This window comes from Rattus norvegicus, chromosome 3 (assembly GCF_021556685.1).
Source record: "Rattus norvegicus strain SHRSP/BbbUtx chromosome 3, alternate assembly SHRSP_T2T, whole genome shotgun sequence".
Lineage (NCBI taxonomy): Eukaryota > Metazoa > Chordata > Mammalia > Rodentia > Muridae > Rattus > Rattus norvegicus.
Window position 1 is genome coordinate 17,582,782 of NC_141536.1, and position 25,830 is coordinate 17,608,611.

Consider the following 25,830-nt stretch of genomic DNA (forward strand, 5'->3'; position numbering starts at 1 on the left):
GTGCTCTTAACCAATGAACCATCTCTCCAGCCCAATTAGTTTCTTAAGTATATAAAAAGGCACAGAGTAAGACAATAAATTATCAAGGGTGGATGGATCAACAACAAAACACCATCAAATTGGAGTCTCCAGACACCCAGCGGAAATCCACCGAGAAACCCTGGGGAGGCCGCCCTGTTGTGTTCCCAATAAAGCCTTTGGCAGAGTTGAAGGGTAGCCTCAGGTGGGACTTCCAAGAACAAGAACAAATAGTACCATATAGAGAGAACATCATCAAAGTCGGGGCTTACAGATGCACAGCAGAAATCACCCGGGGAAGTTGAAGCAGGGGGTCCCACTTGTGCTTTTTCTGCAGGGATGGGCTTCCCACGGCTGAACTTCTGGTTCTCGTTCCCTCTGCAGACATTTTCACGCCAGAGGATAAATGCTAGTGACCTCTGTTGGAAAGAGCATGCTTTACCTCAGGTTGTTTGCTAGAGTTTTCCTCGCTGTCACAGGGAATGGGGAGCCATTCCCCAGAGAAGTGGGGTCAGAGGACACAACTTAAACAGTCCTGGAGAGGAGAGACCAACCGCACTTCCAAAGCCAGCTTCTCAGGGAGCTGAGACGGCACATGAGATTTTACCAGCATAGTATACATGACCAGCATCCAGATCTAGGCATATTTGGGAGAGGGGACTGAGGCTTTTTTTTTAAATTTTTTAACTTTTAAATTTGTAAAATAAACATTTATGGGTAGTTTTATCTCCTGTGTTAGACTTTTAGGTGCCTCGAGGACAAGATAAATTTTATTTTATCACATCCTTGTCTCTTTCTTTAAAAACACGAACTCAAAGCTGGAGAGATGGCCCAGCGGTTAAGAGCACTTACCACCCTTTCAGAGGAGCAGGGCTGAGTTGGAGCACCCACATGGTGACTCACACCTGCCTGTTATTCTAGTTCCGGGTATCTAAATGCCTCTTCTGGCCCCAGAGGGCATTAGGCATGCACGTAGTGCAGACACACATTCAGGGAAAACATCCACATACATAGCGTAACATAGAAACATTGTTTTAAAAATGAATTCATCATAATTAGCAATAAAAGCAAGATCTACATGTGGTAAGATGTCTCCAGCTCACCTGAGTTCAGTCACACTGAATACTGATCAAGGAGATTGACTCTAAGGAATATACTTCCCACCCCCAAAATGGGCAAAGTCATGAATATTAAGCTTGCCTTGTGTATATCTGCTTGACATGTGCATGATTTCTTCATAAAAAAAATTATTACCTCCAAAATAATTCCCACAATATTAATGCACACATCACACCATATAATGCTTATCTGTTTACTTCTATTCAGACTAAGGAGAATTATAATTTCAAAGACAATTTATTCTGAAAGATTATATACTTTTGTACGTTTCCCAAAGTTTTATTTTTGAAGAATACCCTGCTATTTACTTGCGATTTCACAAACCCCACGGCACAACCGTTAAGTGATTCGTGGTTGCCATGCTACCTTAATATGCCAGATTTCTGGAGGAGTTTTAAATCTTGGATCCCAGTTGTACTCTGGTGATAACACCCTAACGGGTTTTTTGATAAAAAAATATTTATTTAGGTGTCTTTCATACGTGCTAGAAAGTTCATTTGTCCTGTCATCTATAATTCCCTTTATATAGTGTTCGATGAGATCTAAGACATCTAGGGGCGTGCCACCAACAATGGCACTGTGGTAATAGAAATCTCCCTCTTCGAAGGCAATGAAAGCTGAGGCTTTCCTTCTTCTCTCATAAGGGAACTCTCTGGGCTGTTTGAAATACCACCATGCATGGAGTTGAGCTACAGATCTGCCCAAGGTTTCTACTCCAAAGTGGCTCTTGATGATCTGGTTCGCAGTCATCACGAAGAGAAAGTTGACTTCATATTGAATATGTTCCATGATTTTGTATCGCATGTTATTCATGTTCCTGAGATTACTGTCTTCATAAGTCATCTCTTCTCCAGAGAGCCTCCACATTTTAAGTGTCCGAAGAGGACCCAACTCAAGGTATGGTAGATTGCTCGTGCCATCAGCCAAGATGTAGAAAATAACATTGTAGCCAACCATGAAGTACTTATTGGCAGATTTTATGAAGCGTCTCAGGGACTCACTTGAAAAGCTATGAAAACAAAAGATAGACAAAAACACTTCACTAATTCCCAGGAGAGGTGTGCCATTTAATTAACACGTAAGACGTTGGTGTCTAAGAAGATAATGATAGAGGGGCTGTGTCTGTACCTTCAGCTGTATTGGTTAGCGAAAGACAATCTGGTAAGCTTGGGAAAAGACAAGGAGTTTGTTATGAAGAGAAGGAAAGAGAGTTAGCTAGATAGCAATGTACTGCACACGTTCTAACATTCAGCTATTTCTGGATAAAACGAAACAAAACAGAAAAAGCAAATAAACAGCCACTATTCCATAGCCTCACAGGGCAGAAAGAAACTATGACAGACTCCTTAGTAACCAGTACTTGGGCTAGAGACAGTCCACGGCTGCTCAACCTTATTTCTCCAGAGTATTAAGGACAGCTACCAGCAGTGCCTACTTTCCAGTAGCAAAGACAGCCAAGCCTACGGTGATGTTCAGTCTCTTATAATATTGTTCTAGAACTTCTCTGTCATAAGTTCCTTCCCATAAGACTGGAGCGAGCCAACCAGTTGTTGCTATAACATCAGGACGTTTTCTGTTGAGCAAAAAAAAAAAAAAAAAAGAACAAAAACGCAGCAGGTTATCTCATGGTGGCAGTATAAGTTGCGTGAGTGCTCTTAACGAATGGCTGTAGAGGGGCTTACTACGGTTTTAACTTCTATTTTTCCTTTCTTTCTCCCCACCCCTGCCCCTGCTGGAATATCTAGAATATTCTCTTTGTGGAACTGAGGATATGGTTCACCCAGTAAAGGTGCTTGCCATGAATGCATGAGGACCCTAGTCTGGCTCCCTAGAACTCATGTCAAAAAAATCTAGGCATGGTGCACACCTAGAGGTATAAACAGGAGGACCCCTAGGACTTAGTGAGTACCCAGCCTAACCCTCAGTGGCCTTCACATTCTATTCAGGAAACAGAATAAAACAAACTGAAGGAGATAATTGGTATCGACCTCTGGCTTGCACATGTACATGTACACACTCGTACACACGCACACACATGCACATACATGTACACACACATGCACACACATGCGCATACATGCACACACATGCACACTATTCCCTTTTCAACTTCTCCTTTATGCTTTAAGCACGTAGATGCAATGCAGGAGAAAATGAGACTGCCAAGACAAATAGAAAGTATTAGAGTTGTTTCTGATGGATAACACGAAGGCAGTGTTAGTAGCAATAAATAATCTGAAGTCGAGGCATTAAATCAACCACATTAAGATACACATCTCAGAAGGAGTTGAATATAAAATGAAGTTGTAGATTTAAGTACAAATCTATATCTACACAAAGATACAATTTGGCAATCCTTACCAGTGTATTAATAATAGTGATAAAAATCACATAGTAACAAATTCTTTAAAAGTGTACCATTACCATTTTAAGGACTAAGTCATATATTTATTTTATAGAGTTATTTTAAGCCTCCCTGTACTGAAAATATATAGGCATACACTTATATTTAAATCATAAATTTTAAACTACACTTTAAGACAGATTTACTAGGGGAGTAGATGTGACTCAGTTGGTAAAGTACTTGCCTAGCATGGTATTATGTTAGATCTCCACTTGGGAGATGGAGGCAAGGGGTTCAGGAGTTCAGAGGCATCCTTAGCTACATAGTGAGTTCAAGGCCAGTGTGGGCTAAACCCAAGCAAAGTAAACCAAAAACCTGACTAACTATACTTTTTGTGTAATTAAGTTTGCTATATATCCAAATGAAATCTGTCTTGAACATGGATTACACAATGCCCACTGTGGTTTTGTTTGTTTATCTTTTGTTTTGTTTTCTGGTAGTGTTGGTGTTTAAACCCAGGTCTTCATGTATCCTAGCTAAGTGTTCTACCATTGAGCTACCTCCCCTCCCCAATCTATTTGAGACAGTGAAACAATTTCAAAGATTACTGGTTTTTCTCAATAAATCAGGCTAATAATTTTTTTGGCCAGAATGAAAGAAAAAGATTCTTTTAAAGATCCATGTTAAGAAATTGGTGGGTGTGTTTTGCATGTAGCTTTTGCTACCCTACCTAAGCTCCAGGAACAGATTGTGCTACCAGCCTCTGCCTAGAGAATATTGAATCCATGGATGAAACTCAGACACACACAGTTGTTCAAATGCCAGTGTGGTCCTTTCCCAGAGCTTAGGTGGGGTAGCAAAGCTACACATTATAGATGGCGCCCAATGTGGGTCAAGAATTCACTATTAATTTAGGAATTCTCAGATAGATCACACACACACACACACACACACACACACACACACACACACACACACAGCACAAGTCTAGGAAGAAGGGAGGATTGGTTTCTCAGTGAGCAGAGCAGAGTGCGTCACGTGGGCTGCAGAGTGTGGGGAAATTTGAACAATGGAACACAGAGAGAGCCTCAGCTCACAGGCACTAGAATCCCCCTCCGTGAAAAGACAGACACAAGGAGAGAAGAGAGTGGGAGGGAGGGAGAAAGAGAGAGAGAGAGAGACAGAGAGAGAGACAGAGAGAGAGACAGAGAGAGAGACAGAGACAGAGACAGACAGCGACAGAGAGAGAGCCATGCTTCTGAGGGAGAAAAGGTGATCAGCCATATGAGATCTAGGATAGAGTGGCCACAGAGGTAGACAGTCAGGTAGTTCAGCTAGGACTAGATGTAAACTAAAGTTGAGGGCAGGTGGAAAGATGCGGAGCTAAAAGTATTGATAAGGGCGTGCTTCTCCAGGTGAGAGATAAGTAGAACCTAGCAATTGTACTAAAAGGCAAGTTGAAATTGAACAACTGAGTGTGTGTGTGTGTGTGTGTGTGTGTGTGTGTGTGTGTGTGTGTTTTCATCCCAGGATCCAATATTCTCTTGGGGGTGGAGCTAGTGGCTCTTTTCAGGAACTTAGGTGGGGTAGCAAAGCTACACGCAACAGGCATTAGAGACAGCTCAGTGAGAAAGTTCTTCTCACTGATGAGCATAAGAAATTCAACCTCCAGACCCCAAGTGATGGCTTCACGGTGATGCTCTTGCAGAGGACCCTGGGTAAGTTCCCAGCACCCACATATAATGGCTCACAACCACCTGTAGTTCTAGGAGATCACCGTCCACTGGTTTTTGTGGGGTCCTGCACACACAAACTCATGTATGCAAGCTCATGCATTTTGTGTGTGTGTGTGTGTGTGTGTGTGTGTGTGTGTGTGTGTGTGTGTATGTGTGTGTGTGTATTTTAAGCGGGGCATTGTGGTGCATGCTTGTAATTCCAACAGTGGAAGGGGGAGACAGGAGCACCCTAGGGGTGTAGGATCCAGCCAGCCTAGACAGGTTCAATGAGAGAACATATCTTAAAATATATAAGGTGGAAAGTGATATCCAGTGTCACTGGCCTCCACACACATGCATACCCATGAATACATATAAAATAAATTTAAGGGATGAAGAGATGGATCAGTGGTTAAGAGTCTTGCAGAAGACTCAAGTTTGACTACCAGAGCCCATGTGGACTTGCTAAGAACAGCCTGCAACTCTAGCTGCAGAGGTTCCAACAGCCCTGCTACTCTTATACAGGCGTGTGCACTCCTGTGCACGCACGCGTGCGCACACACACACACACACACACACACACACACACACAAAACATGATTAAAACTAAAGTGTTAACATTTCAAAAGACAACATTGTTTAACGGAAGATAAAACAGGAGATGAAGAGGTAAAACTTACGAGTCCTTAGATGTGAGACTCTTCCCCTGAGAGGGAAATGCTGGTCAGAGGATGCCCTGTACAGGGGATGCTCAGTAAGCTAATGTGCAGCAGGGGCAGCCTGGATGCCATCATGACAGCCCTGCCTCTCAGCCCTGGTTCTGCCTCAGTGAGTCTGTGCAGAGTGGCCCCGGCACAGGAATGGAGATTGTGTGGCTAAGCAATGTGCCCCATCCCTTACATGGAGCTAGGCAGGCACTGAATGTCCAGTGTCATACATACTGCCTAGCTGAGAAGCCAGTGAATTTTATGATGAACTGTGTCACAGTTGGTGTATTTTCATCATAGCCTCTGTCCTCTGTCTGTCAAGCGGGAGAGTCAACAGAAGTCTCCATTTCAGTGCCAGTTGAGAGCTGAGTCTCTGCAAGGTTGAGGTCCTGTCCCTAGGATGCTCTGAATCAGTGATCTTTTTTTAATCTGGTGACACGTTTCCTGAAGTTGAAATACATAGTCATAAGGATGGGTGGATGTGGGAAAGTGTGTGTTCTTGATTACATTATATAATTCATTTATAGAGTGTTTGTGTTTGATTAACATGTTTATGACTGCAGATCCATGGGCTGGGAGATACTACTTCACAAGGGAGGAATCCCTTCTCAGGGAATAAAGTCATAAAAACCACTTGCAGGTCATTTTGGAGTTTTGTTAAATGTTGAATTAAATGGTAGGAATACCATTAATATACTGGCTGGGCAAATCATTCTCATTACTAAAGAGATACAAGTTGCTACTGCAAAAAATGGCAGGGGGGAGAACTGCCTTCCAAAGAACTCTCTGGAATGTGCTCCACAACTCTCATGCCCAGGAATAATGGTCCTTGGGAAACTGTGGTGCCTCAATAGGGCTGCACCACTGAGGGACTTGGGGATGTCAGGAATGGAGGAGATCAGAACAGAGGTCAACAATGTATCAGTAGAGAGTAAGGAAGCCGTGGATCTGATTATTATGTTTCCACTTTTCTGTCTCCTCAGCAGCTGTTGCAGTAGGACTGTAACAATGATTTATTGTGTATGTTAGTTTATTTTCTCCCCATTTCTCTCCTACTTTGTAGGGTGAGCGTTGAGGATGACTAATGTCATCTTGTGACGATACTGTCATTGTATTGTGTGACAATATTGTCATCATGTGATGATACCCTCATCCTCTTGTGGAGATACGCTTGATAGAACTTTATGTTTGGCCTGTTTGGGGACATGAGCTTTTTCGTGTAAGTGAAGGTTTTTTTTTCTTTCTTTTTTTCGGAGCTGGGAACCGAACCCAGAGCCTTGCGCTTGCTAGGCAAGCGCTCTACCACTGAGCTAAATCCCCAACCCCTTAAGTGAAGGCCTTAGGAAACAATACTAGTTTGTAGAAGGACTGATTTGTGCTAGGTGTTTTTCCATCTGTTTTCTTATCCATCCTCATCTCTTCTCGGGAGTAGATTGGCCACCCATTGTCTATGGCTTCTAGAGAGTCTACAAATGAGAAGTACCAAGGAAAACTCAGAGGACACACAGGGAGAGAAAGGGAGAGAGAGAGAGAGAGAGAGAGAGAGAGAGAGAGAGAGAGAGAGGTCAGGCTGTCTGTTTTCTTTTTCTCTTGCAGTTTTGTTCAATAGTAATGCCCCTCTGTGATTACAACTTCGATGGATGGTTCCTCTTTCACAGCCCTGGCAATCCCTGATCTCTTATAAACCATGCCTACGCTTGCTCCTCTAGGCCTAGGCATGGTCACAGCCAAGAATGAAATATTTGATATTACAAAACTAACATCAAGTAAGTATGCAAAATAAGTAAAACATTTCAATATTTACCCACTATAGATTAGAAAATAAATAGAATAATCATCAAAAGTAATTGAGTAGCATAAATCAAATATTAAATTTTGCATCATTTATTTATTTACTTTTTAGAGGTTTATTATTTATTATATATAAGTACACCATAGCTGTCTCCAGACACACCAGAAGAGGGCATCAGATCTCATTACAGCTTGTGGTTGCTGGGAATTGAACTCGGGACCTCTGGAAGAGCAGTCAGTACCCTTAACCACTGAGCCATCTCTCCAGCCCCTAGTTATTTATTTTTAAAGACTTACTTGTTTTCAATTTCTAAGTGTGTTTTGTCTGCATGTATGCATGCTTACCACATGTATGCCTGCTCTCAGTGAGGCCAAAAGACAGCACGGGATCCCCTAGAACTGGAGTTATATATGGCTATTGGCTGCCACATAGGTGCTGGGAATCAATCCTGGGTCCTCTGCAAGAGCAACATGCACTATTAGCTGCTGGGCCACCTCTCCAGTCCCTAATTATATGTATTCACTTTTACTTCTGTACGTGTGTGTGCTGTATACGTGTATGTGCATGTTTACATAGATGCGGGTGCATGTCTGTGCATGTGCATGTAGAGGCTAGAGATCGGCATGGAGTGTCTTCTTATGTACCGAAGCTGTTTCTCTCTGGAATCCAGACCTAGCCAGTTGGCTCCAGGGATCCTGTCTTCACTTCTTGAGCCCAGGGAGAACAGACTGGTTACCATGTATACCCAGCATTTGTGTGAATGCCGGAGATCCAAACTCTGGTCCTCATGCATACGCTGCATTCATTTTACCACACAGAGCCAACTTCCTAGGCCTTAAAATCTGAAGTCTTTAAACTAATGACTAATGACTCCATGTTAGAAATCCACACTCTTACATCACACACACACACACACACACACACACACACACACACACACACACACTTATATTTGTTGGAATATAGTAGAATCCAAATTGCAAATATCACACAATGTCAATGCACAAATGCACTGTGAACATTTTATAAACATGTTTATACTGTGTAAGCATCAAGCCAAATATTGCACAACCATTACAGAAGAATAGTGATCTCCCTTGAGTATCAATAACAAGTGAGCATAGTAAGAATTGACACTAGCAAAACATAATACACACATGTATAGAAATGTCACAGTGAGACATTCACTTGTATAATTAATATGTAAATTATAGTGATCATAAATTAAAGTTGAGGGGAGTCAGTATTGGCATTTTAGGTTGTACTTAAAGACATTTTCTCCCTAAGAATACCAGGAATGTTAAACCAGATTGAATATGACGGCTTTCTTATTACATCCCTTAACTGCATGATTCTTGGAAAATAGACCATAAACATGGGGGGAAAAACCCTTAAAAGTAAAAAATCTTAGAAATGAGCTGGTTCTAGGTATCTTGAGCACCTACCCTTTGATTACAGAATAAGATTCTCTTTAAGTTACATCATTATTTTATTCTTACTTTGGATTAAACCAAGACTCGAGCTGAGGTTCTTCCAGATGATCTCTCCTAGGTACAGAGAGAAGACTCACCTTAGTGGGCGTAGTTTGGTGCAAAGAAACGGAAGTAGAAAATCTTACCAACAGCATCAAATGGAGATAGAGACGGCTCAGTGGGGGCGGGGCGGGGGTGGGGTGGGTAGGAGGGGATAGAATAACTCAGCATTTGAGCTTAACAAGTGGGGGTAGAAATAGCTCATTGGGTGGGCTCAACAGTGGGGGTGGGTGAGGGGATAGAAATAACTCAGGGGGTGGGCTCAATAGCAGGGTGGTGAGGACGAAGAAAGGACTCTCCAAAGTGGAATATAGAGTAACAGAAACCGCTCGATTTGGACAACTGAGACAAAAGCTAAAAGCAACAAAAGAGAAGTTTGAAGAGATGGGATGGGCCATAACAACAGGGGACATTCTTGTGACTGGAGTCTCAAGGGGAATGGAGAGGAGAGGAAAGAAGAGGAGAGGAGAGGAGAGGGAAGGGGAGGGGAGGGGAGGGGAGAGGAGAAGAGAGGGGAGGGGAGGGGAGGAGAGGAGAGGAGAGGAGAGGAGAGGAGAGGAGAGGAGAGGAGAGGAGAGGAGAGGAGAGGAGAGGAAGAGAGTGGTTAAAGCAGTATGTGCTGGAAAATATAGTTATCATCACCATCTTGGGCATTATGTCTTCTTAAAAGATTAGTTCATTTACATCTTAACTGAAGTTTCCCCTCTCTCTTCTCCTCTCTGTCCTCCCCACCACCCACTTCCCCTCCTCCACATCCATTCTCCCTCTCTTTCTCTTCAGAAAAGGGGAGGCCTCCCATGCGTGTCAACTGGCCTTGCAGTAAAGAGTTGCAGTGAGACTAGGCGCATCCTTTCCTATTGAGGCTAGAAGAGGCAGCCCAGAAGGCGGAAAGGGTCCCAAAGGCAGGCGACAGAGTCAGACACAGCCCCTTGCTCCTGTTCTTAGGAGTCCCATATGAAGACCAAGCTGCACAACTATTACATATGTCCAGAGGGCCTAAGTCAGTCCCGTGCAGGCTCCCTAACTGGCAGTTCAGTCTCTGTGAGCCCCTATGGGCACAGGTTAGTCCTGTAGGTTTCCTTGTGGCATCCTTGATCTCTCTGGCTCCTACAGTCCTTCCTCCCCTTCTTTCTCAGGATTCCCCAATTGTGGGTCTCTGCATCAGTTTCCGTCAGCTGCTGGGTGAAGCCTCTCAGATGACAGCTATGCCAGGCTCCTGTCTGCAAGTATAGCAGAATACTGTCCTTAACAGCACTAGGCTGAGCTCCCTCTCATGGCACGGGGCTCTCAGGCTGGACCAGCCATTGGTTATCCATTCCCACAATTTCTGCCCCATCTTTATTCCAGCATGCCTTGTTAGGACAAATCGTAGGTTGAAGGTTTAGTGGCTGGGTTGGTGTTCCAGTCCCTCCATTGAAGTCTTGCCTGGTTACAGGAGATGGCGGGGTAGGCTCCATACCCCCCAGTGCTAGGAGGAGTCTTAGTAGGGTCACTCTCTTAGATTCCTGGGAGGTTCCATTGCCCTAGGTTTCTAGCTCATCCCAGAGATGCCACCCTCACCATTCCAGTTGTCTTTCCCAGTACTCGTTCCCTTTGTCCTCCCCCCACAGCTAATAACCATTTATAAGTGAGTGCACACCATGTTTGTCTTTCTGGGCCTGGGTTGCCTTCACTTAGGATGATCTTTTCTAGTTCCACCCATTTGCCTGCAAACTTCGTGATGTTGTTCTTAACAGCTGAGTAAGACTTGATTGTGTAAATGTACCGTGTTTTCTTTGTCCATGTTGAGGGACATCTATGTTGTTTCTAGTTTCTGGCTATTATGAATGAAACTGCTATGAACACAGTTGAGCAAATGTCCATGTGGGATGTGGGGCATCCTTTGGGTATATGCCCAGGAGTGGTATAGCTGGGTCTTGAGGTTGATCAATTCCCAATTTTCTGAGAAGCCGACATTTTGATTTCCAAAGTGACTGTACAAATTTGCACTCTCACCAGCAGTCGAGGAGTTCCCCTTGCTCCACATCCCCACCAGCATGGTCTGTCTGTGACTTGAGATCAGCCTCGTTTTGATTTGTGCTTCCCTAACGGCTAAGGATGGTTAACGTTTCTTTAAGTACTTCTCAGCCATTAGAGATTCCTCTGTTGAGAGTTCTCTTTTTAGATCTGAAGCCCATTTTTAAGATGGATTGTTTGTTGATATCTGGTTTCTTGAGTTCTTTATATATTTTGCATATTACCCCTCTGTCAGATGTGGGATTGGTGCAGATCTTTTCCCATTCTATAGGCTGCCGTTTTGACCTTTTGATGGTGTCCTAGACCTTCTCGAAGTTTTTCCAGTTCATAAGGTCCCATTTATTAATTGTTGATCTTAGAGCCTGAGTTGTTGGTGTTCTGTTCAGGAAGTTGGTTCCTGTGCATTCAAAGCTATCCCCCACTTCCTGTTTGGACTGTCTGGTTTTATGTTGAGGGCTTTGATCCACCTGAAGTTGAGTTGTGTGCATCGTGATAGACATGGGTCTATTTGCATTCTTCTACACACAACCTAAAGCCGTCTGAGTGGAGGGACCCTGAATTTCAACAAGGCCTCCATAAGATTGGGCTACAGGCAAGCCTGTGGAGCATTTCCTTAGCGGCAATGGACTGGGCCACCTCTGGGCTGGTGGTCCTGAGTTCTACAAGAAAAGCAGTCTGAGCAAGCTACAGTAAGCAAGCCAGCAGTCAGCACCCCTCCATGGTCTCTTCATCCGTTCCTGCCTCCAGGTTCCTGCCTTGTTTAAGTTCCTATCCTGACATCCTTCAGTGTTGAACACTGCTGTGGAAGTACGAGCCAAATAAACCCTTTCCAAGTCGCTTTTGGTGTTTCATCGTAGTACTAGTAACCCTAGAACACAGTACTTAGGGGCTGGAGAGGTGGCGCAGCGGTTAAGATCACTGACTGCTCTTCCAGAGGTCCCGAGTTCAACTCCCAGCAGCCACATGGTGGCTCACAACCATCTGTAATGGGATCTGACGCCCTCTTCTGGTGGACAGGTGTTCATGCAGACGGAGCACTCATAAACTCATAAAATAAATTTTAAAAACAGCAGCGGCGAACTTCCCAAATATAGCAAGAGAGAGAGATTTAAGAATCTAATTGAGCTGCAAACAGGATCAATTCATGAAAACTCAAGGAAAACATCTCAAAAGAAGCCAGAGAGATGATCCTTCACCTGTCGAAGACAGACATTCAACAAGTAAGTTTCTTACGAGGAACCATGGAGGCCAAAACGAAGTGTCATAATATTTTCCAGATCACCTAAAAATTAAAAAAAAAAAAAGGCTGTTAACTAAAATGAAGTGGAAAATTCTTTGGAGACTCAGTTGTGCTGTGTGGTGTTTTTACGGAAACTGTCTTCCGAGAGGATGATTTTGCTGAAGCAGACATGTGGGAGGGTGTTTTGCTGAAAACAAACGTGTTTTTCTGGAAGTTGCCCGGGGAAAGGGCATGTGACGTTCTGCTAGAGTGGATTCATGAGAGACCATGTGATGTTTGGAAAGGGTGTAAGCATAACCCAACGGACGGTGGACGACGCTGCGTGGTATTGGTTCAGCTTGCCAGTGGGCGTGGTATTGGTTCAGCTTGCCAGTGGGCGTGGTATTGGTTCAGCTTGCCAGTCTTTGCAAGACCACGTTCGTTGTGGTTTCTTAAAGAGAAAAGCACCAAAGAACTTCTGGTGGTTTTGTGGCGGCTTTTTGATGCTTCCAAGGAATCAAGCTGATTGACGGAGCCTCGAATTTTCTTCTGGCTAGGACTACCATTGCTGATTTATGAATGGCGTTTGCCAGTGGATCTAGCTACTGTGTGTAAGCCGACCTGCCTATATCCTGACAACGAATATTGGAGTCTCCCCCAAAGAACTATTTCTAAACAGGTCCACATCCTTTTGCCTTTCCACTACCTCTGGTAGGTGGGTGGTGGGCTAGAAGGGAGGTTCAAAGCATTTAAGTACCCTTCGTAAGCTAGGTTCTGAAAAATGTAAGTCTACACTAAAATTTGTCTGACAAATTTTGCTGTGTTCATGTATGAAATACTACCTATCAGTCAAGCGGTCTGGAATGTTAGTAAAAACAACGTCCTTGGCTGTCAAGGGCATCTTGCTGAGTGACAACGCCTCTTACCAGCGGATTATGTATTTTATGGCCCTGTTTATAAAAGTCTCAAGACGGCAAGTTGTGATAGCAAAATGATTAGAAGTGGTATCCCGGATGAAGTAGGATCTGGAACAGGGAGCAGCATCACACGTTCCCAAACAGGATAGTTCGGGCTGTAATGGGAAAGTAGTGAATCTCGATTGGTGTTGTTTGTATGAATATCGACATGTGATAAAAAAAAAAAAAAGGGCAAAATTATATCCGCACCTTGTCTTGGTGTCGGTTTCCTGACTTTGAGTACAGTCATGTGAGCTGTAACCTTGGGGAGCACTGGGGGAACATCAGGTGAAAGGTGCACGTGATTTCAGGGCAACTTCCTGTGAGTGGTAATTATTTTGAAATAAGGTGGGAGGTTATGGAGAATGCGTCTCTCAATTTTCGGAAGTGTCTTTAGCTGAAGATCCTTCACGGTAGGATTCCCCCAGTTCTCTTTCTACATCCAAAGTATCTGTGCCGAAATTCATTAAACTGTGTAGTGACAGAGAAGTTCGCTCTTGGTTTATGGGGGGGAGGGGTTTTGTTTTACACCAAGTTAGCTGTATATATTTTTGAGCAACGTCCATCATCTTGAGATTTTATTCTTCTTTTATTGAAAATAGATCTTTAGGGGTTGGGGATTTAGCGCAGTGGTAGAGCGCTTGCCTACGAAGCGCAAGGCCCTGGGTTCGGTCCCCAGCTCCGAAAAAAAAAAAAAAAAGAACCAAAAAAAAAAAAAAAAAAAGAAAGAAAGAAAATAGATCTTTAGTCTGGTTGTGGTGGTGCAGGTCTTTAATCCCAGCACTTAAGAAGCAGACACAGGTGGACCTCTGAATTCTACAGAGTGAGTTCCAGGACAACTAAGACTACATAGAAAAAGCCTGTCTAGAAAAAAACCAAACCAACCAAACAAACACCCTGATTACCCCGCCCCCAAATAGATTTTTTTTTCCAACAACATATTCTGACTAGAGTTTCCCCTCCCATAACTCCTGAGTTCCTCCCTCCTCCCTTCCCATCTGGACTCACACCCTTTCCGTCTCTGGTTGAGGATGCTCACAGCTAACCATTGGACTGAATAAGGAGACCCCAGTAGAGGAGTTAGAGGAAAGACTGAAGGAGCTAAAGGGGTTTGCAAAACCATAGGAAGAACAACAGTATCAATCAACCAGACTCCACTAGAGCTCCCAGGCGGTAAACCACCAACCAATGAGTACACATGGAGGGACCCATGACTCCAGCCACATATGTAGCAGAGGACGGCCTTGTCCAGCATCAATAGAAGGAAAAGTCCTTGGTCCTGTGAAGGCTCGTTTCCCCCATGTAGGGTATACCAGGGCGTTGAGGTGGGGCGTTGAGGTAGGTAGGAGTGGGAGCATCCTCATAGAAGCGGGGGAACAGGAAGAGCATATGGGAGAGGGGGGGAAGGGGAAAGCATTTGAAATGTAAATACATAAAATATCCAAGAAAAAGAAAAGAAAAAGAAAAAAGAAAACAGATGGGCATCTAAGGAATAATAAAGCAAACAAAAACCCAAATCAGAATAGGACGAAACATGCAAACAGAAGAAAAGGAACTAAAGAAAAGTCACAAGAAACATATAAAAACAGAGACATGTTTGCACACACAGGAGTCCCCTGAAAACAGAAAGCTAGAAGCCACGATTCACATGCAAAGAAACTATAAGGTTCATCGTCTTGCAGGTAGAAACCAGGCTGCTCACAGGGAGATATCGGTCTAAAGATACCCAAAGCAATCACTGTCCCAAACAAGGATGCTTACATTGACGTCAATGGCCAAAGCACACTTCTCTGTACAGCATCTCTATTAGGAACCCATTTTGCTCCAAGCACCACCCCCTTCACAGTTCTTAGAACATACACAGGACAGACCCTTACCAGCAGGTGTACATCTTCTGTAGGTGATCCTTTGTTCTTTAAGGGGGAAAAAAATCAATTTAGTTTTAAATTTGAAAAAAAAAAAGAGTCTATTAATAATAAAAACAACGGGGGCTGGGGATTTAGCTCAGTGGTAGAGCGCTTACCTTGGAAGCGCAAGGCCCTGGGTTCGGTCCCCAGCTCCGAAAAAAAGAACCAAAAATAATAATAATAATAATAATAAAAACAACGAACAAAACAAAACAACCCAAACTCTACAGTTGCAGTTTTTCTTCCATCTGTTTGTGCCCACCAAGCACTCCGCCTGGCTTACGTTTGCAGCAACGAAACACAGGACAAATTAGGCCTGCTAGTAGCTTGTGGGCCATGCGGTAAGACTTTCATGCCAGGCTGTGAATCTCCTTCATTAAAATGCAATAACTCTGGAGGGCAAATAAACACAGCCTAGGATGCCGAAGAGATAGAGTTAGACTTAAAGACATTTGTCCCCCCACTCAGCTGCCTTTCAAACCAGGGTTGGCGCCACTGGTACAAAGGAGACATTGGTGAGTGGGGCACAGAGGAGCTGAGAATTTAAATGTTTCCGTATGGGGACATTGGGGTTTTGTTTGTTTGTTTGTTTGTTTTTGTTTTTTCTCTAGAGAGCTGCTGTTTTGGCCTCATTAACAATGATCAGAACTTTGATGTTAAATGGGTTTTGTTTTTTTTTTTTCTAAAAGCAAAACCAAACAAACCCCTAAACTAACAGCCCATTGTCTTGAAGGTGTTTTTGTTTAGTACACTGAAGGCAGGCTTGGCAGAGAAACACAGAGATTGAACTGAATTTTAAGCTAATATAAATGTTAGCTTTGGTTTTTTGTTTGTTTGTTTGTTTTTGGTTTTGGTTTTGGTTTTGGTTTTTTTGTTTTGTTTTGTTTTGTTTTGTTTTTGAGACAGTGTTCTTCTGTGTAGCCTGTCTTGGAATTCACTCTGTAAACCAGGCGGGCCTTGAACTCAGAGATCTGCCTGCCTCTGCTCCTGAGTGCTGGCTGGGATTAAAGGCTGGCTCAGAAAACATTGCTATAAATGAGTGCCTTAAGAGTAAAATAGGAAGCTGGAGAACTAGCTCAGCAGTTAAGAATGCTGGCTGCTCTTGCTGAGGACCTGGGTTTTGGTTCCCAGCATCCACATGGTGGCTCACGACCCTCTGTAAGGGGATCTAGCTCCTCCTTCTGGCTTCTCCTGCTGGTGCATAAACATATATGCAGGCACTCACACATACACATTAAACAGAATTTAAAAAATTGAGTAAAATCAGAGAGGAGTTCCCTGCGGCCCTTTCACTGCCTCTTCACTTCCTAGCATCATCACATAGCACCATGACAACACAGGAAACATTATTACACAGCACCATGACAACACAAGAAACAGGCCATTTCTCTCCTCCTAGAGCGTAAAGCTCCATAAGACAAGGGTCAGTAGGTCACTGTGTTGCTTGGCACCAGTTGGCACAAGGCTTACCAAGCACCAGGAATTTAATCAATACTTCTTGAATTCTGAAAAAAGTGAAGGAGTTGAGGTTCGATATCACCATGGGGGAGTGCTTTGATGCCTTTGTGTAAACGTCCAGCATTTTAGGTCAGCTGTGACAGTCATTCGCAACTGTGATACATCAAGGATATATATTTACCTGGAGTAGCGCTGAGTTAGTGCTAGCAATATAGCAAGCAGAATTAGCAACAGTGTTTCTTTTTTATACTGCATTCCTTCCTAAAGAGAGAGGGGGGGAGTGGGGGGAAGATTTCCATTAAAGGTTAAGAAATCTTTCTTCAGTGTCTTCAAACAATGAATTGTAGAAATTGGGCCACCAACTTCACTGTCTGATTCCAGATTGTTCTACAGTCAAGTGTATCACAAAGAGAGTAAAACCAATAATTGACTTAAAGACCTCAGAACCCATAGCCTCAAAATAGATACACTGTCTCTTAGGTATACAAAGGCATTAAGCCCCCATTGTTGCATTGAGATATAGGGGCAGTGGTAGATATCAACACACAAACTGGATTTGGGTAGGCATCAGTCAAAACCAAGTCTTCTCTTGCCTTTGGGTACAGGAGGAACACAGAGGTTTACTATTTCTTGAACATATATTTAATGAAGTTTTGGGTGTGTGCCTATGAATACAGTGCCACCAGCCACATGAGTCATGAGCATATGAACTATTTATGCTCCAAAAAATGGAGTTTAAAAACAGAGTATGACAAGGAAGAGTATGCAGGGTGTGGAGGAGGGGAGGGAGGAGAAGGGAAAAAGGGGAAGAGGGGGAGGAGAGGAGGAGGAGAGGAGGAGGAGAAGGAGGAGGTTCTCTGAGTTCAAGGCCAGTCTGGTGTATATAGTGAACTTCAGGACAGCCAGGACTATATAGAGAGGAGACAGAGAGACAGAGAGAGAATTTTAAGATATTTGATCATTTTAGAAATTTCGGAAACATGAGTTAAAGAAAATATTTGAGTAAAGTTTCATCTGTTTCTTTTTGCCTCCTTCTAATGTATCCCCTTGAATATTTAAGGTGACAAGTACGGCTTAGAGTTCTATTGGTAAATTCTGCAAATAATACCATACCGGGACATACCATACCAGGACACAACCTCTATGTCCCAAGAACAATGTGAAATGTTCTCTATTTAAGTTCGAGATTCTTTGCAACAAAGTTTGAGTGAAGTAAGACTGTGGCTCATTTAGTTAAGATTATTTCCTGTCCATGTGACCTTAATGACACTATTCTCAAAAGTCAAGGACACCTTGACATATCACTCATTGTTTGGAATAAAATAGCTTTTAGGTCAAAGTTTGGGATTGATGGCCAACTATGATTTTCATCGTAATCAAAATTTTATCCATTTCTTTCATATGAGTCACTTTACCTTTAGTTTTGATAATGTAAAGAGGAATGGTAGGAAAAGAAAATACCAGCTCAGGTAGGGTGTGGTATCCTTCTGTTGAGGAGTGTTCTCTCCTGGTGACGTCACCAAATTCTTTTGATAATGGAAACGTTAGAAGCTGTTGCCCCAGTGATGCTTGAGGCAACACTTTGTTTCATGGCTACCGAAAATAGAACTTTATCTAATCTGAGTTTCCTTTGTTTTTCTTAATCTTTTTTTCCCATAATATTTTTGTTGATTATTTGGGAATTTCACATCATACATCCCATACACTTCCCAATCCTCCCAGGTCTACCCTCTACCCTTGTGTCCTCCCCACCAAAAAGAAGGAGGAGGAAGAGGAAGAGGAAGAGGAAGAGGAAGAGGAAGAGGAAGAGGAAGAGGAAGAGGAAGAGGAGGATACCACAAGTCCAGTCTGTATGGCCTATACCTCACTGAAGTGTGGTCAAACTCCCAGTAGCCAGCCCCTTAAAAATTAGTGTGGTGGTTTGCCCTGGAGTTATCTGTATTTTGATGCTAATTCTGCTGCCTCAAGGACAGCTGCCTAGTCAAGTACTCAGGACTCAGGTGACTTCACCAGAACCTTCTCCCCATTTAATCTGTAAAGTACAGGTGAGGGTAGGTACAGGAGAGAAGGAGGCCTGTCATTGGATGAGAAGGAAGGATGGGCGGGAGAAAAGTTTGAAGGAAGAGGTGGAGATGGAATGGGGGGGTGGGGGGGGAGAGAGAGAGAGAGAGAGAGAGAGAGAGAGAGAGAGAGAGAAAGGGGGGGGGAGATGAAGAGGAGAAGCCGTGGCAGGACAATATGGACAATATGACGTTAAGATTCCATTTACAGGTCGTTACAAATGTTTTTAAGGGATGGATGTGTATTGGGCTTTGTATGTTTAGGTGGGCAATTATATCTCATCAATTGGGCCAAAGGTTATTGTGTTGTGTGTTCTTTTATGTGACTGTTTGAGTATAGGGAAGTGTGCAGCAGCTGGGCCACTGCGGAGTTGGGATGTCTAGCAGATAAAAGGGATAAAAGACAACCATACATTTTTTATTTTTTTTTATTTTTTTACAACAACTTAGTCCTCCCCACCACCCCCACCAGAAGCCCTTAGTTGTGGAGGGCTACACAATTTTTAACTGTTCTCTCCGATGGTTTCTTACCTAGGCTGTTAGGTTTTTCGGGGGTGGGTGGGGTGGGGGCAAGGGTTGTCATTGAAACCTTTTATGTCCCTCTTTCTCAACTGTGAGTCTGAAGCTGTTGAGCCATGGCAAAAGCATCTTCCTTACCCTTCCCAGTTGTTGGGGGATCAATGACACCCTCATGGAGTCAGCACAGGCCATGGAACCTCAGCATGGCCTCCAGTGGCAGTGCTGACCGTGGACATCAGCACAGCCCTCTGCCACAGCACAGGACATAGACACCATCATAGTCCTTGGTGGCAGCACAGACCAAGGGCAGCAACATGATGTAGCAACTGGAATAGCAACTTCTGCCAAGAATACCAATATGGTCCCAGTCAGCAGCCGGGCCCTCAGACATGGACATACGGTCCCCCCATACACACACCCACATAGCAGCACAAACCACAGACATCTACATGGCCTTTGGGAGTGTCACAAGCTGCAGATATCAACATAGTCCCTGGCTGCAGAAGGACCACAGAACCAGACATGGACCTTGTCAGCAGCATGAACCATGGACCAGGGACATCAACAGAGCCTCAGGTGGCTGCTCGCACCACTCCCATTAACATGCTCTTCATGGTAACACGGCCCACAACCATCCACATAGCTTCATGTGGTAGCATAGACTGCAGACATTTTGCATGGCTCTCGGTGGTGGCAGTCTTCTTTCACACTTGTCATTGCCAGTCTCTAGTTCTGTCTCTCTCATTGGCCTGGTTCGGGGGTTCTGGTTTCCCGATGATTGCCTGGACTCAGGTTGGATACCTTGCTGTTGTCCAGAATCAGGGTAGTCTTTCAGGTAGGCAGCGTGAGTTCCATATAGGCTGCTAGCACACCTCCCTGTTCTTGAGCGTGGCCTCCCTTACGCTCTCAGAGCTCTCTCTCCCTTTGTGCTTGTAGCCTGCACGCAGCCCACCCTCACCCGCCTCACCCCCATCTCTCAGCAGGGCAAGCCTTGAAGTCTGCAGTCACAGAAGCTCCAAGCTGGGGGATCAGCCAGCAGACCCAGGGACGGCCCTATTCAGTGATGACCTGGTTCAGGAGCTCGCAGGTGGAGGAGATGTTGGAAAGGACAGACTCACAGCACTGGATCCGGGCCTAAGAGGTAGCAGGGACGGTCCGCCTGAACGGGCCTTCCCCCAGCTCCTTATCCTCCTTATAAATGATATTTATTTATGGAAGTGTATTTTGGATGATGTGTGCGGATGGATGACAGAGAAAAATTACAACTATTTTCCCATGCTTTTTAGACACCGTGACCCCGCGCAGAGCCGGCCCCACATTATTCCTTCTTAGGATGTTTTTGTGGTGCTCATTTTCCTGATTATAGAAATCGCACGTTTCCGGATTACTAAAAGATGGTCACTGCGATTACACGGTTACACTGAGACGGCCACCCACAATTTGAGATGGCAAGTACCATCCTTCTCCCTTCCGCCTCTAAAACTAATCTTGTTTTTGCTATTGAAAGAGATGCAAGCGTGTGTATGTGTGTGTGTGTGTGTATGTGTGGTGTGTGTGTGTGTGTATGTGTGTGTATGTGTGTGTATGTGTGTGTGTATGTGTGTGTATGTGTGTATGTGTGTATGTGTGTGTATATGTGTATGTGTGTATGTGTGTACGTGTGTGTATGTGTGTATGTATGTGTGTATGTATGTATGTGTGTGTATGTGTGTATGTATGTATGTGTGTGTATGTGTGTATGTATGTGTGTGTATGTATGTATGTGTGTATGTGTGTATGTGTGTATGTATGTGTGTGTATGTATGTATGTGTGTGTATGTGTGTATGTATGTATGTGTGTATGTGTGTATGTGTGTACGTGTGTGTATGTGTGTATGTATGTATGTGTGTATGTGTGTGTATGTGTGTATGTATGTGTGTATGTATGTATGTGTGTGTATGTGTGTATGTATGTATGTGTGTGTGTATGTGTGTGTATGTGTGTATGTATGTGTGTGTATGTATGTATGTGTGTGTATGTGTGTATGTATGTGTGTGTATGTGTATATGTGTGTATGTGTGTATGTGTGTATGTATGTGTGTGTGTATGTATGTGTGTGTGTGTGTGTATATGTGTGTGAACATGTGGTAAAGAATTGCAGTACAGGGGTTGGGGATTTAGCTCAGCGGTAGAGCGCTTGCCTAGCGAGCGCAAGGCCCTGGGTTCGGTCCCCAGCTCCGAAAAAAAAAAAAAAAAAGAATTGCAGTACAAAAAAGGAGACTTGAGGGGCTGGGGATTTAGCTCAGTGGTAGAGCGCTTATCTAGGAAGCGCAAGGCCCTGGGTTCGGTCCCCAGCTCCGAAAAAAAGAACCAAAAAAAAAAAAAAAAAGGAGACTTGAGGCACAGCGAGTTCTTGTCCTTGTTCTCTACCCCCATTGTCAGACACTGTGACGGGCTTCATGGATTTTATTCTGTATTTTCTCTTTGTTCATTCAGGCGCCTATATTGTAAACACATGGCTTTGCTTTTATAGGAGCCCACAAATGTCAGCATGTTAAACACAGTCTTCTGCTTTTTCACGCAGGATACTTTGAAAACCATCCCATGGCACCTCATACAGACGCGTCTCGTTGCTTTTTATGAACGAGCTGTATTTTATTCACAAATATAATCGTGCGTCATTTTTTTTTCTACTGCCAGGCATTCTGCCTGAGCCTCTGCGGGCTCCATAAACGTCCTCTGTGACTGTGCCACACAGATCTGCATGGCTCCTTCCTGAAGATTATTATCTTTATTTTTGAAAGGTTTATTTATGTTTGTGAGTACACTGTCGCTATCTCCAGACACACCAGAAGAGGGCATCAGACCCCGTTACAGATGGTTGTGAGTCACCATGTGGTTGCTGGGATTTGAACTCAGGACCTCTGGAAGAGCTGTCAGTGTTCTTAACCACTGAGCCACCTCTCCAGCCTCCTAGAGTTTCTAGGCAAGATAAATTCCTAGAAGTAGAATTTCTTAGTCAAAGGTTAAACTTTAAGTAAGTATTGTGGAATTGTTTTTTATATTAACTATATTAACTCATTGCAAATATATTGATTTCCATTTATTATCCTGATGAGGAACGTCATCTCATGTTTTGGAGTTGTTATATTCTATGTAAACTGAGTCCTTTGTTTCTTTTCTTTTTTTTTTCTGGATAAAACATTGATCATATAGATTTTTATTTTCAAAACAGTCTTTGTCCATGAGTTTCTTTATTGTGTCTTTGCGTGTGCGATATCACACAAGTGGATGTCAGCAGGCAATTTGTAAGAGTCAGTTTTTTCCTGTTACCATGTGGATTCCAACAATAGAAGTTGGGGGTGTGAGGCTTTCTTTGTTTCTTTTCTATTAGATTTTTGTCAGTTTGTACCTAGAAGACTCAGCTGTCAAGACTTTGTGGCTTTGAAGATGGACATATAGGTTATTTGAACAAAAACGAAGTTTGAATATGGACTCACACACATATAAAAACTCTGATTGGGAAAAGGCCAGTCACTTTTTCTTTTTACAACAATGTCTCAGGAATGTTCATATATCCATCTACAAAAGGGGGTGGTCTATACTTCATAGACGTGCACAGAAATTAACTCAGAACATTTCACCAGCCTAAATGTCAAGTCTAGAACCATCGGGATACAGAGAAGACACAAGAAAGAAGCGCTGTTAAACTGGTGAGATTGGGAGAAAATCAGGGAAAACCTGAGCAAAGGATCTAGGCAGCCACCTCGGCAGAAGCACAACACACAGCACACTGAAAAGCACATCAGTGTAAAAGTTCCCAGCCCCAGAGGACCCCCTGGATGCCGAAAAAGATCTGTGGATGCTCCACCACTATCAAAACGGGGCCGTGTTTGCTTCTACCTGAACCTTTCCATCTGCCTTAGTCACTGCTCTGTTGATGTGGAGAGATATCGTGACCACAGCAGCACTTACTAATTGGTGCTGGCTTACAATGTCAGAGGTTCAGTCCATTATCATCATGGCAGGAAACAAGGTAGCACACAGGCAGACACGGTGCTGAGGGAGGAGCTGAGAGCTCTACATCTGGACCCACAGTTAGCAGGAACAGAGACTCTGGGCTTGGAATGGGCTCGTTTGATACCTCAAAGCCCACCCTTAGTGACACACTTCCTCCAACAAGGCTATACCGTCTAATGCACTCAAAAATTTCCGCTTCCTGGGGATTAAGCATTCAAATATCTGAGTCTAGGGTCCTATTCTTATTCAGACGACCACATTCCACTCCCCGCCCCCCCATAGCCACATCATAATGCAGAAAGACACTCAGTCCAATTTCTAAAGTCCCCATGGTCTCCAACAATCTCAACACTGTTTAAAAGTCCAATGTCCAAAGTCTCTTCTGAGACTCATGGCAATCTCTTAAATGTAAACGCTCTATAAAATCAAAATTAAAAAGCAGGTCACATACTTCTCCAGGGAGCAGGGAACATGGTGACTTATATACTGGACCAAACAAAACCAAAACCCAGCTGGGCAAACTCCAAACCCCGCATCTCCATGTCAGATGCCAAAGCAGTCTTCAGACCTCCAACTTCCTTCTGCTTTGTTGACCGCAACACACCTCTCTCTCTTGGGTTGGTTCTGCACCTCCTGTGCAGCTCTCCTTGGCAGGTATCACATGGCTCTAGCCTCTCTAACACTTTGGGGTCTCCAGTGAAATCTAGGCTTCACCTCCACAGTTTCACACACTGGGGTTTCTGGGCCACCATGCAGGGAAACCCCTGATACATCCTTGACCTCAGCACTTTTCCTTAACCAGGGAGGGAGAACCCACAGCTCATCTCTCCTGTCTTTGACACTAAAGTCAGAACCACGGGGCCCCTAGACAAGGTGGAAGCTAAGCTGGATGAAGGTGAGGTCCTGCCCTGAGGCCACCACTCCCCTTTTTCCATTTAGCATCAGGCTTCTCTTTGAGCATTTTTTAAAAATCTCCTTGAACTCTGGACTTAGCTGTAAGCTCCATTACACTTCCTGGCATCATTTTCTCTCAAGCTGCACGTCCTGTTTTTCTCCCTGCCCCACTTACTTGTTTTTGTTATAGACCTGCAGAAGTGACCACTAGTCACCAGGTGACACAGTCAACACTAGGCTATCTTGAAAGCTCCTCTGCCAGGGCCATTAATCTAAAACTCCTTAATTTAGCCTCAGGCAGACTTTTTGGACAAGGACAAAAACTAGCCACATTCTTTGCCAAAATATCATAAAACCTGTCTCTAGGCCACTTACTAATATCCTTCCTCTCTGAAACTTGATAATTGTGGGCCCCACAGATCAAATTGCCCTCAGCACTGTCTTCCGTGCTCCTACTAGGATGTCCTATTAAACCTCGCTTAATTCATTCAACTGCTTTCCTAATCCAAAGTCTGAAAGTCCACACTTTACCAACAAGCAGCATGGTCAGGCTGTCACAGCAATACCCCACTTCCTGGTACCGACTTCTGTCCTAGTCACTGTTCTACTGCTGTGAAGAGATGCCATGACCACGGCAACTCTTACAAAGGAACACATTTTACTGGCGTTGGTTATAGTTTCAGAGATTTCGTGCATTATCCTCATAGCAGGAAGCATGGTGGCACACAGGCAAACATGGAGCTAGAGAAGGAGCTGAGAGTTCTACACCTGCATCTGGAGGCAGCAGGAAGCGATTCTGGATTTGGTTTTCTGAAACCTCAAATAAAACCCACCCCACTGACACGGTTCCTTCACCCAGGCCACACTTCTCAATCTTTTCAAATAGTGTCACTCTCTGGTAACCAAGCATTCAAATCCATGAGCCTAAGAGGAACACTCTCGATCAAATCACCACAACATACATCAGGTTTGAGCATTCTGAGTTCATGACGATCAAAGCACTGTGCCCTGAGGTAAGATTGCAATGTTGTGTCACAGTGTTAGACTTATGATGTGGGGTCGTTCTCATTAGTGACTTTCCTAATGCTATGAAGAGACACCATGACCAAGGGGACATCCTCTGCTGGCCTCCATTGGCAACGTCTACACGTGGTGCACATACATACATGCCAGAAAACACTCATGCACATAAAATAGACAAAACATGAAAACCCATAAGTGTCACATGCTCATATTCTGGTTTTTATAACATGTCCATTAGACGTAATGCATCTTTCTAGGGTTTGTTTGTTTGTTTGTTTGTGAGACTGGGCCTCACACAGTGGCTCAGGCTACCCTTGAACTCATGAGAATCCTCCTCTCGAGTTCTGAGATGACAGGGTGTGAGCTGCCATGCTTGGAGTGCTGGCTGGTTCTGTGTCAACTTTACACAGCTTATTAGGGTTAGGATCTGAGTGTGCATCATCTGGAAAGATGGATCCTCAACTGAGGAAATGCCCTAACTGAGCTGACCCCTGGGAGAGCCTGTGGGGCAGTTCCTTGATGGATGGTTGGTATGGAAGGGCCCAGCCCAC

At 43.9% G+C, this 25,830-nt stretch overlaps 1 protein-coding gene across 1 annotated transcript; it reads right to left on the minus strand.

The window, feature by feature from the left end:
• Window positions 1–1,317: 1,317 nt before the first annotated feature.
• Window positions 1,318–18,303, minus strand: Glt6d3 (glycosyltransferase 6 domain containing 3). The gene is given in 6 exon segments (NM_001037583.2): window positions 1,318–2,146; window positions 2,573–2,710; window positions 9,195–9,242; window positions 15,296–15,331; window positions 16,965–17,044; window positions 18,199–18,303. Coding segments are annotated over 5 exon segments (966 nt in total). The 5' UTR covers window positions 17,039–17,044; window positions 18,199–18,303; the 3' UTR covers window positions 1,318–1,476.
• Between the last annotated feature and the right edge of the window lie 7,527 nt (window positions 18,304–25,830).